Source organism: Echeneis naucrates, chromosome 7 (genome assembly GCF_900963305.1).
Source record: "Echeneis naucrates chromosome 7, fEcheNa1.1, whole genome shotgun sequence".
NCBI classification, from domain to species: Eukaryota; Metazoa; Chordata; class Actinopteri; order Carangiformes; family Echeneidae; genus Echeneis; species Echeneis naucrates.
The window spans coordinates 24,860,547-24,878,296 of NC_042517.1; the positions used below are offsets into that span (position 1 = coordinate 24,860,547).

At 40.1% G+C, this 17,750-nt stretch overlaps 2 protein-coding genes across 2 annotated transcripts; both read left to right on the top strand.

The window, feature by feature from the left end:
* Window positions 1-1,339: 1,339 nt before the first annotated feature.
* On the top strand, window positions 1,340-3,703 carry cav4b (caveolin 4b). The gene is made up of 3 exons (XM_029505867.1): window positions 1,340-1,561; window positions 2,399-2,586; window positions 3,514-3,703. The coding sequence occupies exons 1-3, from the start codon at window positions 1,340-1,342 to the stop codon at window positions 3,701-3,703; spliced, it is 600 nt and encodes a 199-aa protein (XP_029361727.1).
* Window positions 3,704-4,238: 535 nt separating this feature from the next.
* On the top strand, window positions 4,239-17,740 carry fam50a (family with sequence similarity 50 member A). The gene is made up of 13 exons (XM_029507288.1): window positions 4,239-4,471; window positions 4,825-4,909; window positions 5,147-5,246; window positions 6,195-6,316; window positions 7,411-7,484; window positions 7,613-7,679; window positions 8,192-8,253; window positions 8,404-8,480; window positions 13,117-13,171; window positions 13,341-13,389; window positions 13,500-13,570; window positions 14,899-15,009; window positions 17,502-17,740. The coding sequence occupies exons 1-13, from the start codon at window positions 4,361-4,363 to the stop codon at window positions 17,508-17,510; spliced, it is 993 nt and encodes a 330-aa protein (XP_029363148.1). The 5' UTR covers window positions 4,239-4,360; the 3' UTR covers window positions 17,511-17,740.
* Window positions 17,741-17,750: the final 10 nt, after the last annotated feature.

The window sequence follows — 17,750 nt, forward strand, 5'->3', positions numbered from 1 at the left end:
TCATGAGCCAGAAATGGTTAGGATCCTTTGGGAAATCTTAAGCTAGGCTGTTTTTTGTTTTTGTTTTTGCTCCCAGGTAATCTACTTTGGTCCAGATCTGCACTGTCATTGCTGCACTAAGTGGAAATATATTAGCACGAAATATCACAAGCTGATTATTGACATATGACAACTAAACCCAGATTTTAGCCAAAAAATGTGTTTGCTGTGAGTCTGTGTTTTAGAAAGACAAAGAAAGATGACTGAAAGGCAGAGGGAAGAGAGATGGATAGAACATAAGTGTGAGGGATGAAAACTTCATCCCCTCAAGGCGACGGGGCACAACCCGCTGACATCTTGAGTAAAAACACCTGAACTGCCCCTGATGTTTCTGCTAGTGTGTGCGTGTGTGTATCATTTATTGTCTCAGTTTCTGTTTTAAGACAGGACCCCAGTTCTGTAATAAGACCTTGGAGACCCATCCCCGCCTTCTCCTAAAATAACCTTTTCCAAAGCTGCCCAAAACACACACACAGACACACACACGCACACACATAAAGTAAGAGACCATGTACCACATTAGCACTTGTGCCTCTGTGTGAATTCTTCTGAGCCAAATCAACTCAGAAGGACATTGTGATTAAGTGGTTGAACTGATCTTCATTGAAGGTGTAGATTAGCACTCTCTGCAGGGCTGCATCATTCTGCAAGCTTCTCTGTCACTGACACAGGATTAAGAAAGTTCTTTAAAGTTAGGTAAGTCAGACATGATTCATCACTTAGTGTCAGCAGATCTGCTAAACCTGTTTTCAACTGCATTGCAATTACATGTATTCACCTTGCAATGCCTTAAGAATGTGCATGTGTGCATCTGATATATATAAGTATTTTAATCAGCTGTTCTTTTTATTTTATTTTTCCAAAGGGAAGATTTTACTCTGCAAATATCAAATACAGGAAACAAATAATGCATTGCTCTATATTCCCTTTCAAAAGCACAATATAAGAACCATGACAGTACACTAGAGTCTCTCTTTGTGTTTCATTTTTGACATGTAATTTTAAAATTACCAGCTGCTATTTACAGATTCTGGTCCGGCTTCTTTTTAAAGGGGCTGAGTAACAGGTGGTGGATCCAGTGCTCAGCTTGCTCTTACATTCTACAGGCCTGCAATCTGCAGCAAGAGTGTGTGTGTGTGTGTGTGTGTGTGTGTGGACCCGCCTTAGTTTTACAGTGTTAATGTTAAGGTTAATAGCAGGTTTATTTATCTCAAATTATCTGACATAATTTGAAGATGAACGAATGAATGAATATCTGACATCTGACCAGTACCTCCTTCCTCCTGCAGTGAGGATGATGATGGTGAGTGACGACTGTTTGGTCGAGTGTAAAATCAACGACAGCAGTGACGAAGATGACGGAGGAGGGGAGCAGATAAACACTCCTCCTCCTCCTCCAGAGTTTGCATCCAAAGTTCCAACCCCAGTGCCCAAACCTCTGACCCCGCCCACAGCCCCTGCAACTCCCACACCCACCCACCAAGTCAACAGGGACCCTAATGGCATCAACAAGCACCTCCAGGTTGTAGGCTGCACCTGAATATCTCAGAAGCAATGTTCTGTCTTTTCCTTGGAGGTCAAAGGTGATGATTTCCTACTTGGTGTTTGGGATCAGTGTGTTATTAATATCTCCTTAATATGTGGTAAGATGACAGCCTCCTTCAACAACTGCATTTTATCAATGCCATTGAGTTAAAGTCCTCGACAAACAGTTGCCTTTTCTTTTTTTTTTTTTTAGAACAGCAACAGTTCATATAAATTGTAGCCACAGATCAGGATGTACTATGGGACTAAGTCATCTTATTGTCTGAACTGCAATATTATAACCTGATGGCAGTGGCACATCACGTTAAAATCAGAAAATATAAAACATTTTAACATAACATCACATTAATGATGTCTAAGGGATTAACCGAATTTAACTTTCTAATATATTTTTTAGATTTTGGGTCATATATGAAAATGAACCTTACCAATGTCTGTTTGCTACATTGTTACATTTTTCTGCCTGGTGTGGACCAAAGCAATCAAACTATCGGCCTGAAAGCACCCAAGTATACTGTTGAATGCAGGACTTTAGGTTCGAATGAAGTCTTTTGCTTAAATGAACTGGTTCCTAATTTCTCCGTCAGCCATTCTGGTTTCATTACACTTTTATTTTAGTTGGATGTCTGCCGCTGCTGTGCCTCAGTATTCATGACCATTTTTGCAAAGATCAGTGGGATCTTTCATATAAATTAAAACGTAATTGTACAGAGCTTAAAACTGGGGGAAGTACCTTTAGCCAGATTCAAGTTGTCATGATGCTGTTAAATGTTCAATTGTGACTGACTGACGCTGTTTTGTTTCCTGCCTGTAGTTGGAGGTCAGTGATGTGCTGGCAGAACCTGTCACACCTAGAAGCATGGACAAAGTGTGGCTGTACAGTGTCACTGGCTTTGAGAGGGCTCGAATCTGGACATACCGTGGTCTCACCCTGCTCCTCGCTGTGCCTTTCGCTCTCCTCTGTGGCATCTTCCTGGCCCTTCTCGCTTGTCTACATGTCTGGTACACTGCTGCAAACACGATTAACAAAGACTCACCGCAGGAGACACACTGGGATACCACAGTTGTTGTTATGATTCCTTTGTTACCCCCTGGCAGCATGGCTGTTAACACACACAAAAAGAAGGTCGCGGGTTTGGTTCCCAAGCCTTTCTATGCGGAGTTTGCATGTTCTCCCCGTGTCTGCGCAGGTTTCCTCCCACTGTCCAAAGACATGCATGTGATGGACTGGACCAATTAACCCCAACATGATGTCTTTGGATGGCGGGAGGAAACTGGAATTGTCCTGAATTGTTCGGAAATAGTTATGTTCGTGACAGAGCATGTTTTAGCCCTAACACAAGTCAAACGAACTGTGATGCTGGGGTGGCGTAGGTTCACTCATACCAGTCTGATTTTAAAGGTCCATATGGTCTAAAGGTAGATTTTAAAGTTCCATACAGTGTAAAGTTAGACCTCCATGTGATCACTGTTTCTAAATGAGTTGTCATTTCTATATTTAATACAAGGTCCCAGTCCACAACACAAATCAGTCAGCCACGCCACACAATTTGAAGTGTTTGCCTTAAAATGTCTCAATTTGTACTGAATCACTCAGAAAACAGAAAATGAATGAAAGAGAGGAGGTCTGTTTTTTCTTACTGTTAATAACAATATCAAAATATTATTAATAATTCAGTTTTCTCAGTAAAGTAAAGCTTTACATATAACATTACCGCACAGTAAAGGGTTATATCATCTGTTTTAACTCCTGTTCACTTTGCTGAAGAACTCAGAATCAAAGAAAGTATTTTGGTGACAATTGGTGTCTAATTATGAAATTACATATTTCCTCTGAATTAATTTTATCTCTGCCCATCGTCCCAATTTGTCAGTCAACACTGGCAGATAGATTTTGACAACCATTTGAATCTCTCTCTCTCTCCATAGGTTTGTGGTTCCTTGCATACAGTTGAGCAACACCTTCCTCCCCTGTCTCCGGTCCTTGTGTATTTGTGCTGTGAATGTTTTCATCTCTCCCTTTTGTACTTCTTTTGCACTGTGCTGCAGCCAAATTGCACTCTCTCTTTCTAACAAGGAGTGGCATCAAATGAGTGACAAAGAGGGTGTACAAGTGTGAGACACAGTGATTGTAACTAGGTGAGAGAGTAGGAGTCTTTCTTTGCAGTTTTTAATAGCAACAATTCAGTAAAGTGAAGATTTATATTTATGTTCTGTGTGTTAAGACAATCTGTAATTATTATTGCTTTTTGTTTTACTTTGATTTCAGATGTAATTATAATTAAAATTGTATCAGTTTATTAATAAAATCACTGTCAAATGTAAAATGTTTTGTTTTTTACTTAATCTTATTTCCCCCCCAGTTTACTCACGCTTGTGATTTTGTTTGTTTCTTGAGGAACTGTAATTTTTTTTTTCTTACGAAACCAGCCAACCAAGCGAATGAAGGAATTAAATGAAACTGAGAAACATTCTGTGTCTTTGTTGCATGTTAATTATTTTTACATCTGCAGTTCTGATCGACCCACTCGTATTCCGAGCGCTGCTACTTCAGGAGGTAATTCCGTGGATTACAGAAGTACCTGAACGCAACGCAGCGCCGATGCAGCCACACATAGTAGCTACCCAGCATGCAGTGCGCCGTCGCCATTTTTCTTGTTGTGCTGAGACTTGCACCTTCCGCGACCTGGAGGCTCCTGCGGTGTATTTCTCAGTTAAAGTGATTTAGTGTGTTTTATTTGTTTGTGTTTAGTTGTGTTTCTCCGGAGGAGGCGTCATGGCACAGTACAAAGGAGCTGCCAGTGAGGCGGGAAGAGCCATGCAGCTGATGAAGAAACGAGAGAAAGAGAGAGAGCAGCTCGAACAGCTGAAGCAGAAGATCGCTGAGGTCCATACATTTGCTCGCACAGTGTTTATCAGTCAGCTGGCTTTGCTGCCGGGCTAATGTAGTCTAACAGCTCCCAGGACCGACGAGCTGCGGGGTGACAGTTAGACATGTTGTGTTTTATAAAGGTCCCCTCACTGATCCAACGTCACTGTCCTAAAGAAACCACCCCACGAAGCCTTATAAACACAAAATTATTCTGCTTTATTTAGCCATCATTGTCTCTTATTCTGCCCTTTTCCTTTATTCTTCCTTATTGTCCCTTCTCTGTTTTATTCGCCGTAAAGCTGTATCATTCCCAGTGTTTTGCTTTCTCCTTCATTCTGCCTCTCTCCCGCTCTCTTGTTTTCTTCCAGGACAACATGGTCAAGTCCAACATTGATAAGAAATTCTCAGCTCACTATGATGCTGTGGAGGCAGAGCTGAAGTCCAGCACAGTGGGTGAGAATATCTGCTGCTGTTGCTTACGAACCCTCCCGTGACACCACAACCTGTCGATGTCCATCATGAAAAGACAATGAACCCTGATAACTTAACACATGATAATCAATTCAACTCCCAGCTGGATTGCTGACTCACATTGATGCACATTTGAGCAAGAAAGAAAGTAACATGATGAGTAAGTATTCATAAAAGAAGAGAATAATTTTTTAATGTTTTGCTCTATATTTTGATCAGGTCTGGTGACACTGAATGACATGAAGGCGAAGCAGGAAGCGCTGGTAAAGGAGAGAGAGAAACAGCTGGCCAAAAAGGAGCAGTCAAAGGAACTCCAGCTGTGAGTTTAACATCAGTAACACAAGATTACACAAGATTTATAAGACAAACCCCCCAGTATGCCTAGTAAATAACTGGCCATAAACTGAAGGGGACTGTGGGTAAACATTGTATAATAAATGCCAGTTGTCGAATTTTGCCTTTTTAACACACACACACAGACTGTAGCTTTTCCATATTAATTCACCGTGAACTGTCAACATTAAAAGCACCAGAAAGTAGGACAGTAGGAGTAGGCAGAAAAGTGTTTTATGTGTTTCACAGAAAGGAAGTGCATCTGAAGAACACAATCAGTGCTTAACATAACAAATCTATGTTTCTGTACAACTGGCCACATTTCATTACATGCCAGCGTTCCGTCTTTCTTGTTCAGAGAACATCAGAGAATTTACACACTGCTCCAGTATGACTTAAGATAGATAGATAGATAGATAGATAGGTAGGTAGGTAGGTGATCTGTCATGAGAAAAAATGATGTCTCTGAAACTAATTTTCCATTCATCTTTATTGGTTTTACAATGACAGAGAAAGAGATGTTGATATGATTCTGTCTCTGTAAAGGCCCGAGAAGGACCTTAAATGAATGAATCCAAAGATTCAGTGTAATTTCTTTTATCCTATGTTGCTTTAGACATCACCAATCAGACAGGTTCCCATTAGGCTAACCCTGACCTGCCCCCAACCATGGTTTCAAGTTGTCATTAGTTGTACAACCAGTCATTATTGTGGAAACTAGATTTCACAGCACATAGGTCACAGCATGCATTGGCATGCAAAATAAAGTCCAAGTGGAAATACATGACATTCATTAGAAGAGTGTTTTTGTGCCGGGTTAGAGCGGAAATTTGGTTTGAGGACTTGTACTTCAAAAGGAATCTTTCCAGGAAACTCAATTATTCATTTCAAAACATATTGTGGTAATTCGTTATGTGTGTTTTTGTCTTCCCAGCAAACTAGAAAAGCAGAAAGAGAAGAAGAGAAAGGAGGAGCAGAAGAGGAAAATTGCCAGTTTATCCTTTAATCCTGAGGATGAAGATGACGATGAGGAAGAAAATGAAGACGACCCGGACTGTGAGTACTGATCAGCGCAGAAACTCAAACTGAAACCGTCAGAAACAGTTCCAACCTTACACTGCTCCTGCAATTTTTACCATATGTGTGTTTTGCATTCGACCGTTGTGCTCCCATATGTTCTGTAGCCCACAGAAATATTTTCAAAAGAATTCCCTCATCTTAAGAGTTTTTATTTTTCCCTGATAGTTCTTTCTGTTTTCTTCCAGACAATGAAGAACCAGCTCTTTCACACGATTTGTGGATAAATAGATAAATAGATAGTTATTTCAGATCTGGATCAGTCTAACTCTTGATTGGACATTTGCAGCTTTACTTCTGCGTTTTTTAAACAATGACTTATCCTCCGAGGCACGTCTCCACTTCGGACGCCCCTATTGGCTCCAGTGGGTGATGTCAAACCCAATGTCTTGTACAGTGGCTTGTATAGCCAAAGTCTTTGGGATCTGTCCTGTGTTTTTCTGATCTTACAGTAAAGAGAAATTGGTCTGAGGGTATTGTGTTGACACTAAGAAGACAGAGACGTGGACAATAAGATATGTAAAGCATTAGAGGCTTTGGAGTGCATTTTTAATTATTACTGCTCAAAAGAATGAGTAGAACTCCTGATCAGATAAAGATGGGAACTTCAAATCAGCTCCAGAACAACACAAACACATGTGGAATGTCCTTTGTTCAACTTTTCTTTGGCCATTCTGGTTTATTCTGTTTTATTTAGGACATAGGGAAAAATTCGACTATTACTGTGAACATAGTGTCATATAATAAGCTGAGGTTGTGCCAAACATATGGAGCTCTTGATAATATTTTTAAAGGAAAAATTCAAAGGTATGAAAATACAGAAAAGCCTAAATGTGGCTCGAAAAGCACTGAAGGAAAGGTTTTCGGCAATGTGTTTAATTTGATTAAAGACAGTTAGATGAGAAGGTTCATCCCATTGATTCCTTAATGTTTTACATGAAGCTGTCCAGAAGTGGTATCAACATCAATCAAAGCAAAATCCAATCACAAGTGGGCATCTGCTCAATGAATGTAGAGGAAACGCTGTGTTGATTTGTGAGTTTGTCTAAAAGCTGATTGACTTTGTCTCATAGACATTCCAGCTAAGAAGAAACTGGGAAAAAATCCAGATGTGGACACAAGTTTCCTTCCTGATCGCGACAGAGAGGTAAAAATCCTCCTTGGTAGTATTTTTACATTGTGTCATGCTTCGTTATGAGTCCAGTCTCTTGTAAGTGTAAAATGTTTTCTCCAGTATAAACTTGAACTTTTTCACTACCCTGGTGTCGCGTTCAGGAGGAGGAGAATCGTCTCAGGGAGGAACTCAGGCAGGAGTGGGAGCTCAAACAGGAGAAGATTAAGAGTAAGTCAGGACACACATTTTGATACCACTTGCAGGTCTATAGTAAATATTTATATAGTCCATATTATATTCAAACTTGTGTATTTTATCTGAAGTACTGATATTGTAAAGAAAATAAATTGATGATTTTAAGTACCAAAATCTTGGTATAGGTTGTAGGTTACTGCTGTAGCTCAGTAAAACACACTTTTTAATACAAACCGTGAGCTCAACAGGTTGTCAGATTTGGAACAAAAGGCTCCGGTAACACATCTCCCCATGCGCTGTGCAGTGATTTATTTCTGACATCCTTTTTTCACAACATAATTCCATTAACATCTACCTTTAGACCCGATGGACCTTTAAAGCTTGAGACTGTGGGGACATTTTGACTGTCTCTACCTTTAAACTCAGCAGTGCTGTAACTGTGATCAAAGCAAACACGACAGATGACACTGTATTGTGTCTAATGTATGCCTCATGTTTCGCAATTGCTCACTTGTTTACCCTTTTACTGCTGTGTTTGTCCCCAGGTGAGGAGATTGAGATTACATTCAGCTACTGGGATGGTTCTGGACATCGTAAAACTGTAAAGGTAAAGCAGGATGAGTTTCAACACGGTTCATGGGGACAGAACAAGCCCTTTTGTCGCTTTTCTACAATGCACACAGCTTTGACAACATGGGGGCTTCATGGAGACATGACTTAACACACCTTTCTCTTCCTCATTGTGATTGTCATGCAGATGAAGAAAGGTAACACCATACAGAACTTCCTGCAGAGGGCCCTAGAGGTTCTCAGGAAGGACTTCAGTGAGCTCAGGTGAGACCAACCAACCAAAACCAACCAATAATGGACTGAAATGGAATTTAGAGTACCTGAAGTAGTTGGTAATTTAGCAAGAGCATATTTCCAGGATATCAGACTATGTAAAGCAGGTTTTAAAACAGGTTGGCAGAGGCTAGAAATAGGTATTATGGCAGGATGTACAATTTCTCCATGAGCATTCACAACAACAATGGAGGTAATTATTAGAGAGTCCAGGTGGGTTGAAGGTGGAGAAAGGCAGCAGGATGGGATGCACCTTACACCAATTAGGTCATATATGGATGATATATGGATAAAATGAATGCTTGAGAGACTTAATAAAAACCTAAAGTGGGCTAGTATGAAAATCAAGCCTAGTACGTCTAGAAGTATCTCAATAAGCAGAGGGAGATTAAGTGATCGGAAGTTTGTAATAGATGAAGAGGCAATTCCAATAATTAGGGAAAAACCAGTAAAGAGTCTAGGTAGGTGGTACAAGGCAGATTTGCATGACGGAGAGCAGGTAGTGCAGTTTCAGAAGGCTGTTGCTGAGGGACTGGATAGAATAGATAAATCAGGACTTCCAGGAAAGTTGAAGCTGTGATGTTTGCACTTTGGATTATTTCCCAGGTTGATGTGGCTACTGTCGGTATATGAGATTCCAATATCTGCTGCTGAGAAAATGGAAAGACTAGTAAGTTTTTACATTAGGAAGTGGCTCTGTGTTCCGAGATGTTTAAGTACTGTGGCACTGTATGGGAAAGGCATACTTCAGCTCCCAGTATCTAGTCTAGTGGAGGAGTTTAAATGTACTAAGGTTAGGACAGAGCTCCTCTTATCTGGGAGTAAAGATGTGGTAGTTAGTAAGCTGGTTCCAAACCCAACCAAGGGGAAAAAATGGAATCCAAGAATGGCAGTGCAGGAAGCGAAAGCAACTCTTAGGCATACAGAGATTGTGTGTAATATATAAATAGGCCGGGGAGGCTTGGGGCTTGGTCCAGGCAAACTGGTGTGGAGTAGAGCAGGTCCCAAAGAGAAGAGAAAGCTAGTTGTAGAGCAGGTTCGTAGACAGGAGGAAATATTAAGGAGTGCTAGGGCAGTGGCTCAGGCTAAGCAGATTTTTGATAGGGGCAACATAAGATGTCTTGCCAACTCCCCAGAACCTAAAACTCTGGGTAAATGGAGACCCGGTATGTTCGTCGTTTTCAGGTACTGCAACTCTACAGCACATCTTGTCAGGTTGTAAGGTTAGTCTGTCACAAGGACGGTATATGTGTCATCATAACCAAGTTTTAAAAAGCTTAGCTGCAGGCATTGAAGATATACGGAGGCAGGCAAATTTAGGAAGGTCTAAGACAAAGAGAGTGGCAATTCAGTTTGTTCAAGAAGGAAGGAAAGTTAATAAAGATAACAAGGAGGTAAGGCAGCTTAGAGGATGCTAGTGACTGGGAGATACAGGTGGATTTAGGAGGAAAGCTTGTTGTTCCCCAGGAAATAGCCTGTACAAAGCTAATGCCTGATATAATTTTGTGGTCTAGGAATAGAAAGAGAGTATATTTCATAGAGCTGACTGTGCCATGGGAGGATTCAGTTGTCCAAGCGTTTGAAAGAAAAAGCTCAGGTATGCAGATCTAGGTAAGGGTGCTGAGCAGCGAGGATGGAAGGTTAGGATTAGTCCAGTGGAAGTAGGATGTAGAGGGTTTGTAGCCAGATCTGTTGTTGCTTTGTTGAAGGAGTTAGGGGGAAAGGGACAGAGTGTGAGGAATATAGTGAAGGAAATGTCAGATGAGGCAGTAAGATCCAGACAGTGGATTTGGATTAGAAGAAGTAAAAGTAGCTGGGGCCCAGCAGGGGGAGCTCTTAATATAGACAGACTCTAGGGAGAAGCAGAGGAATAAATCCAGGACTAGGAAAGCTATTCAAGTGGAAGGTGTGGCCTGTTTGAGCCTCTTTGAGACCAGGCGGTTAGTCCAGGTTGAGTTGGCCTGTATTTGTTTGATTTCACTAATGCTCTTTCTCTGATTATGTGACTGTTCAGGTGAGTTTGTTTGCTGAATCTGCAAGTGTAGCTTGTCATCCACCTCCTGCACCCTCTATACTTTCATTCCCCCTACCTGAACCAGGGTCTGTAACCCCACCCCGCTTTCACTTGTGCAGTTGGTGAAAGGTTAGAATAGTTGACGGTAGTGCTGTTTGAGGTAGTTGTCTTTGTTTTGACTAACTAGACAAAACAGACTAAAGGGTGTTCCCAGCTGATGACCCCAAAGACAAGTTAGCAATCACTGCTCACTGGGCTAGTTAGATATTATCTTTAGGGCACATAGGGCAGGGCGAAAGTTTGTCGTTCGGGAGCTAGTCAATGAGCCTGGTCCATTTTTTTTGTTGCACAAGTTTCTTGTGTTTACTCTAAACTGAAATGCTCCAAAAAAAGATACAGGCTAGGATCGGGCAGGTTGGTAGAAACAGTTATTCCATATACATTGACAGATATAGATGAAAGGTATTGCACATGATAAACAAATACAACATCTCTAGTAAATGAAGATTGTTGTGTTTGACTTTATTGTCCCCTTGGGGAGGCAGCAAGGTGACATATTGGTTAGCGCCCACAACAAGTTCCTGAATCTGGGGCCTTTCTGTGTGGAGTTTGCATGTTCTCTCCGTGCCTGCCTGGGTTTCCTCCCACCATCCAAAGACATCATGGGTGTGTTATTTGGTGACTCTAAACTCTCCGTAGGTCTGAGTGTGAGTGGTTGTTGGTTTCTGTGTGTTGGCCCTGTGATGGACTGGTGACCTGTCCAGGGTTTACCCCGCCCTCGTCCAATGTCAACTGGGATTGGCTCCAGCACGTCCCACGACCTGGAAAAGGATCACTGGTAGATGATGAATGTCCCCTTGGGGAATTCCTCTTTTTTATGGATGTATGGACAATAGTGGTTGGGATCAGTGGACCATGTTTTTGTTGGATGCTGAGATTATGTCGTCGGTTTTCCATAGGGGAAGTGTGGTTGCAGCCAAGTAGGATTTGCACAAGAGTGAATGAGGCACTGGTGAGAGTTTGTGGGCACCGGTGCTCATGCTGTGATGGCGTCCAGCCCCAGAGCCTTGCTCAGCTTGCATCCGCTGATACACTGGCTGGCTCCACTGCTTCCAGCAGAAGCGAGTCCTCCCATCAGAACTTCACACTAAGCTTTAAGATCTAGAGGATTTGGGTGCATCTCATCCTCTGCTACTATTACTGTAAATCCTAATCTTAGGTTTTTAGCTTCACAAGCCAAACAAGTCATGGATCACAGCTCAGCTCCCAACTTTGTATCGTAGTTTGTGTTTTGTCCTTTTGTGCTCCAACACAGCAGCTCCCCTGTGCACAAAGACAGGCCTGGTGAGAAAGTCATTATTTATCTGCAAAGATCTCCTGATCTAGATCTTAAAACCTTTTAACATCAACTTCAGCTCACTAAACTGAGCATGGTGTTTCTGCTGAAACATAAAAAAACAGATGAGAATGGAGTTCTCCTAGATTAAACTTTATTAAAGAACTATGTCCTGGATGACTGAGAATCTTCACACACTGCAAAGAAGACGCACATTTTAAAATCAATACCAAATCTGCATATTTATACCTGAACTACGGTTAAAAGTTGAGCTCTCTGGGTTTGATTGATTTTCACCCTAATAGTGACAGCTTTTTGGACTTCATATTAAGAGTTGACAACAGTTTTGAAATTAAAATACCATACTTGAAATTAATTGTAGACCTTTAATCTGCTTTTTGTTAACTAAATAGCGAAAAATAACAAATCGTATTGTCCTATTACTTTTGGTCCTTTACTTTTTGGGACACGTAATGTGTTGTAATTCCTACAACGTTCACCTGATTTGGATGCAAATACCCTAAAATTACATCTGAAAGCCTCCAATTAAATGACATCTTGATTATTTGGTTTTAAATCAATTTGTGGTGGTGTATAGAACTCAAATGCTGAAAACCAGGTCAGTGTCCAAATATTTAGGAACTTTGAATGTCTTCATGATCATTTACGTCCGGAGATTATGATAGCGTTTATGTTGCTAACAACACTCGATGTTGTGATATTTCTACTTTTATTCAAAAAAAAGATCAGGTTTACATGTTACTCTTGTTAAAAGCATTGTGCCCCTGCTCTGATCATACAAACCACTGTTCCTCATTGACTTGAGGACACTATTAATTTTGCTAAAACAAAAAATATCAGTTTCTGGTTTATCTCTCCCCTCCCCAGACATCTCTTTCGTCCTCTGGTCAAGGCAGACCCAGAGTCTAAAGTGAGAGTTTCTTCCTAACTGTCACTTAAATGTTATAATGCTAATCATATTTCCTCTTCCTGTTAACGTACCAAGACCCGACTCACAAGATTGGGTTTGTTAATGATTTGTCTTCTGTGTTTCCACCAGTGGCCATCATCAGAAATGTTCAAATCCCACCAAAAGGAGCTTTTTTCTTTCATCATTTAATGTTTATTTGATAGGGACAGATGCATACAACAATTTTTAAATGCAAATTATCAAACACTTTATATATACTGCTTCATTAAAGAGGAGTCAATCTTCTCATGAATGAGCCATCATCGCGTTGAACTGCATCATCATTGAACTTGATGTTTCTTTTCAGGTCAGCTGGTGTGGAGCAGCTGATGTACATCAAAGAGGATCTGATAATCCCTCATGTGAGTCCTTTGCATGTCATTTTCAAGCCTGAACTGAATTGTCAAACCACAGTACATAGTAAACAGTAAATAAAACATTTCATGACCTCATAAGTTGAAATGTGTTTCTAAATTAGTTGTACAGCTGTGTCACTTTGCTGACTCATCAAATATATTCATTTTCTTGCAGCACCACAGTTTTTATGACTTCATTGTCACCAAGGCAAGGGGCAAATCTGGTAAGCGACTTCCACCAGCATCCAGATCAGTGATGTGGTGTCTCTTCAGCGTTTTTAGAAGTGGGAAATCATGGTTCTGAAGCCTTTTGAGCAAGTTTCTTTTTCGTCAGGTCCGCTGTTCAGCTTTGATGTCCATGATGACATTCGACTTGTGAATGATGCAACGGTGGAGAAAGATGAGGTGAGGTTGATGAGGGGAAGTTTCACCAGAGGAAACTTGATCCATTATAGACAGAAAGTGGCTGCTTATTGGCAGGTTCTGTTGACATAATGCAGCATTGACAGTATCAGCATTAAAAAGTACATTAGAGGGTATATATATATATATATATATACACACACAACAACATACAACAACATCAACTATACTTGTGGCGTTGTTATACATAAAGCTGTACTGGGGTTAAGGATTTCGAAGGATTTCGAAGTCTGTTGAATGTCGTTACTGTACAACTCAAGGAACTATCCAAACATCCCATTTTAATCACACTGTTCCTATGGAACAGCAAGAACTGGGAAAGGTAATCATGGAGATATTGATTCATATGACAATATTTATTTACATATCTTGACCAAATACATTGTACATGAACATTTTCACCATGTTTCCCAAATAAAAGATATACACTGTATATGCAAATAGCAAAAACTGGAAACTTTATTGCACCTTGAATTTATTTACATTACATGATGATAATAATAAGGAATAAATGTCAGGCAGAATTGCCTCAAACGGCACTGAGACCTGACTCTGACAGCTGAGCATTTTGGCATATGGCATGCAATTTGTTTTTTTTTTTTACTCGCACTAAATCATCTCTCCTTTCTGCTGCTTCCCTGTTTCTGTGCCAAATAAAACATTTTCTGATCTCCATCTACAGGAGCCAGTGACATTATTCAAAATAAGGTCATAGGTGTCATTTAGAAACACAGTCTGCCTCAATTCTTCTGTACATTTTATTCTGACAGCTAACTTCCTACAGTTCATGGGATTCAAAGGGTTAAACTTGAAACTATACAGGGGTACATGTCCCAAAATAAGAGACTAGTGACACCCATGCTCTGTAAAAAGAAAAGGACATGCTCACAAAACACTGAGTCATAAATAAGTGGAGTGGACATGTATTCTGAAATGATGGATTGTTGGGGACGTCCAGTGATCAGATACTTTAGGTTCTTGTTTTTTGTTTTGTACATGAGGTAATAAAACTCCAACTCTTTCCTATAACAGTCCTAAAATGACTTTACACTACATTGACTAGCCATAACATTGCAACCACTTGTTATCTTGTCTAGCAGTCCCGAGCCGGGAGGTCTGGACTCCTCTAGACTCTCTGCTAGGGTATCTCGGCCTGAGATGTTTAGGAGTCGTTTGTCCAGCACATGTTTTTCCATCCGTACTGCAGAGACGAACATCCAGGCATAAGCTTTCTGGGTCTTTAAAGACGGCTTCTGACTAAATATGGTGATGTAAAAATAACCACGCTTTTTTTTTTTTTTCCCCCTCAGTCTCACGCAGGTAAAGTTGTGCTAAGGAGCTGGTATGAGAAGAACAAACACATCTTCCCTGCCAGTCGATGGGAGCCATACGACCCCGAGAAGAAATGGGACAAATATACAGTGAGAATCATTTAAAATTAACATACATATAACTTTATCCCTAAAGGCCAATTCAGTTTCTACAGTCTCCCCACCACATATATTTATACACACACATCGATTCACAAAAACAATTACAGTATGAGGAAACATAATGTGATATATGGGAAAAGGTACAGGGCAAGGCAGAGAACAGAGATGCATTATGTACAAAAACAAGTGTGAGGCCGAAGTGAGGGAAGGAAACTAAAAGTTTCCCAGAATAAAAGATGGTAAAAACCATATTAAAATGCACATAAACAAGTACGGTAATAAATAGAGCCAATGTACGTAAGTGTATTGCACATTACAACAATTCACTTGGCTAAAGTACTTCAGTCAAGTGCAGCTATCAAATAGAATGTGCAAAAACAAGAAAATCAAGTCAACTCTGTGTCCAACAGTTTGATGGCAGAAGGAACAAATGACTTGGTCTTCCTGGGAGAGTACACAGAACACAGAACAGATGTAGAAACCCCAAAAGAATTAATCCTCCGCAACAGATTAATTCTCTGATGGGTCCATTTAACTAGTGACTCAGTGTTAAAATCAAATTTGAGCTGAGAGTCAAATACAGTACCCAAATATGGTGTTTGCCTTCACAGTTTTGAGGCAAGGAAACTATCGTCACATCACCATCTCTTCTTTGCTTTCTTAAATAAAACCGTGACTTCTTCATGAGATATCAGAATATCATTATGAGGATTAAGGGAGTTCCTTGTGAAATATCAGGTCTTTCAAAACATAAAATAAGAGTTAAAGGTATCAGACAAGTCCTCAGTCATCCTCAACCCAATTTTAGCTTATCAGCTGGTTGAGCTGTAACCACCCGGATAAATTGCAGCCTTGGATTTGATCCCCTGCCAGACTGACCTGAAGTCACCATTTACATATTGTTTTTTCGATTTTTCCCTATACTTTTGGCTTTGGCAGTTTCACCCCTAACCTCTCTGGACACAGCCTTTTTCTCCTGGGGGTTGCCTAAAAAAGATATTTCACTTCCTGTTTATAACAGATTTTAGATTCTTTTTTTTTTTTTTTAACCAATGGTTTGTTTGGAAGATTTGGCTGGGATCATTGTGTCCACACAAAAAGTGACATAAGATGAAACCGCAATTTGTTAGACTGTTTAGTGTAAAGCAATTCTGTTGGCAGCTTTTTTTTAATGGGGGGGAAAAGTTTATTTGTGAAATTGAAATGCAAACTGTTAAGCAATTTTTGCGACGTTTTAGAAACTTCACCTGGTTCATCTCAGGAACAAATATGTGATTTTATTTTATTCCCCCCGCCCTCCCCCTCAAACCATGCCTCACACTGAAACAGCTTAACACAGATGAAACAACATGGTCTGTACAACCTGGGGCAAAAAGGAGTGCAAAGATAGGCCGGATAAATAACTGCTCTCAAAGAGAGAACATAATTTACTTAAAAGAAAAAAGCTGATTTTAGGTACCTGTTTGAGAGATGGCCACACCTCTAGCAGTGTCAGCGCGCAATCTGAAGAGCCAACGGGTTTAACTACCTTTAAATTATACTAGGATTAGATTTAACATGAAGATAGATGTAAACACATCGCACTGTTTATAAAAGTTCAGCCAAAGCTGAAGGGCATTAAACCTCACTGCTTGTAAAATTAAGTCAGATTGTGTTGCAGCCTGTGTGATAATGCCCCCACTTCTGCATTGATTTTATCAGCTCAGGAAATATTTTACTAATGATTTTAAGCTCTCAGTTTCTAATTTCAAGTCTTTAATACATTATTTATTTTGATGATGGTCCTATTTAGAGGAAAATAGATCAGAAATTAAGGGATGCATAGTGTCCAAAGCAGGTCAGATCCAGCATTTCTTCCTCCTAAGATCCTTCAAATATGGTTTCTTCAAAGAAAAAATAACAAAATGAAGGCCTTTCAAAACAGCAGCTCCCAAAGTGATGGAGGACATTACAGAGGGTTAATGCTTGATTAAAGCTGACAGGAGGTGGCATTGCCTCATGAGGTGATGACCCTCAAACAAAAACTACTGTGATATATAAGTAGCTGTGTTGATGTATTTGGGGAAAAAAGAAGGGTTATGTTTAATATATGATGAGCGTAATGTTGATATAGTATCATATTTTAACTTTGGGGCCCTCATGTAGAACTAATAGAACTATTTGAATTTCACTTTGAGTTAATGTTAAGTCAGAACCCGTTTGTGTCTCAGAGCATCACTGTCAGTATTCATCTATGTTGGGAATGTGGATGTGTTTGTGCTGCATGCTGTTGTTTAGTGGAGAGAGTCCTGGAGGAGCTGCCAATTCTCTCCTGCATGGGCATGCTTAAACCTCTCTGTTCGTTCAGGTATCTGGCAAACAGGTGATTTTTAACACATGAGCTATAATATCTTAAGTTTCTGAAAGAAGTAGGAAGGCGTGGGTTTAAACCGAAGCCGCGTGTTTCATTTCAAAAAGGTGTATTTTGCTTTGTTTTTCAGATTCGATGAAGCAGCTGTTCTCTCTGGACTTCTTCATGCAGACTTTGGTTATTTTCACATCAGAGTTCATCAGGGCTTTGTCAAGATATGATGAGCTATTGATTGATAATTTTACTTCTAGTTTTCCCATATGTATTTTAATCACCGAATACATTTTTTCTGTAAAAACAAGACCACATTCATATGTATATAGGTCATAACCCCTCTGTTGCATCTGTGCTTAATAAAATTAACTTGGATATAAATCAC

Excerpts from the sequence above, each read along its gene's own strand:
- cav4b (XM_029505867.1), top strand. The coding sequence starts at position 1,340 with ATGGTGAGTGACGACTGTTTGGTCGAGTGTAAAATCAACGACAGCAGT. Across the intron at positions 1,562-2,398 it reads GCATCAACAAGCACCTCCAG|TTGGAGGTCAGTGATGTGCT; the intron begins GTTGTAGGCTGC and ends TCCTGCCTGTAG. Across the intron at positions 2,587-3,513 it reads CTCGCTTGTCTACATGTCTG|GTTTGTGGTTCCTTGCATAC; the intron begins GTACACTGCTGC and ends CTCTCTCCATAG.
- fam50a (XM_029507288.1), top strand. The coding sequence starts at position 4,361 with ATGGCACAGTACAAAGGAGCTGCCAGTGAGGCGGGAAGAGCCATGCAG. Across the intron at positions 8,254-8,403 it reads GACATCGTAAAACTGTAAAG|ATGAAGAAAGGTAACACCAT; the intron begins GTAAAGCAGGAT and ends ATTGTCATGCAG. Across the intron at positions 13,571-14,898 it reads CAACGGTGGAGAAAGATGAG|TCTCACGCAGGTAAAGTTGT; the intron begins GTGAGGTTGATG and ends TTTCCCCCTCAG.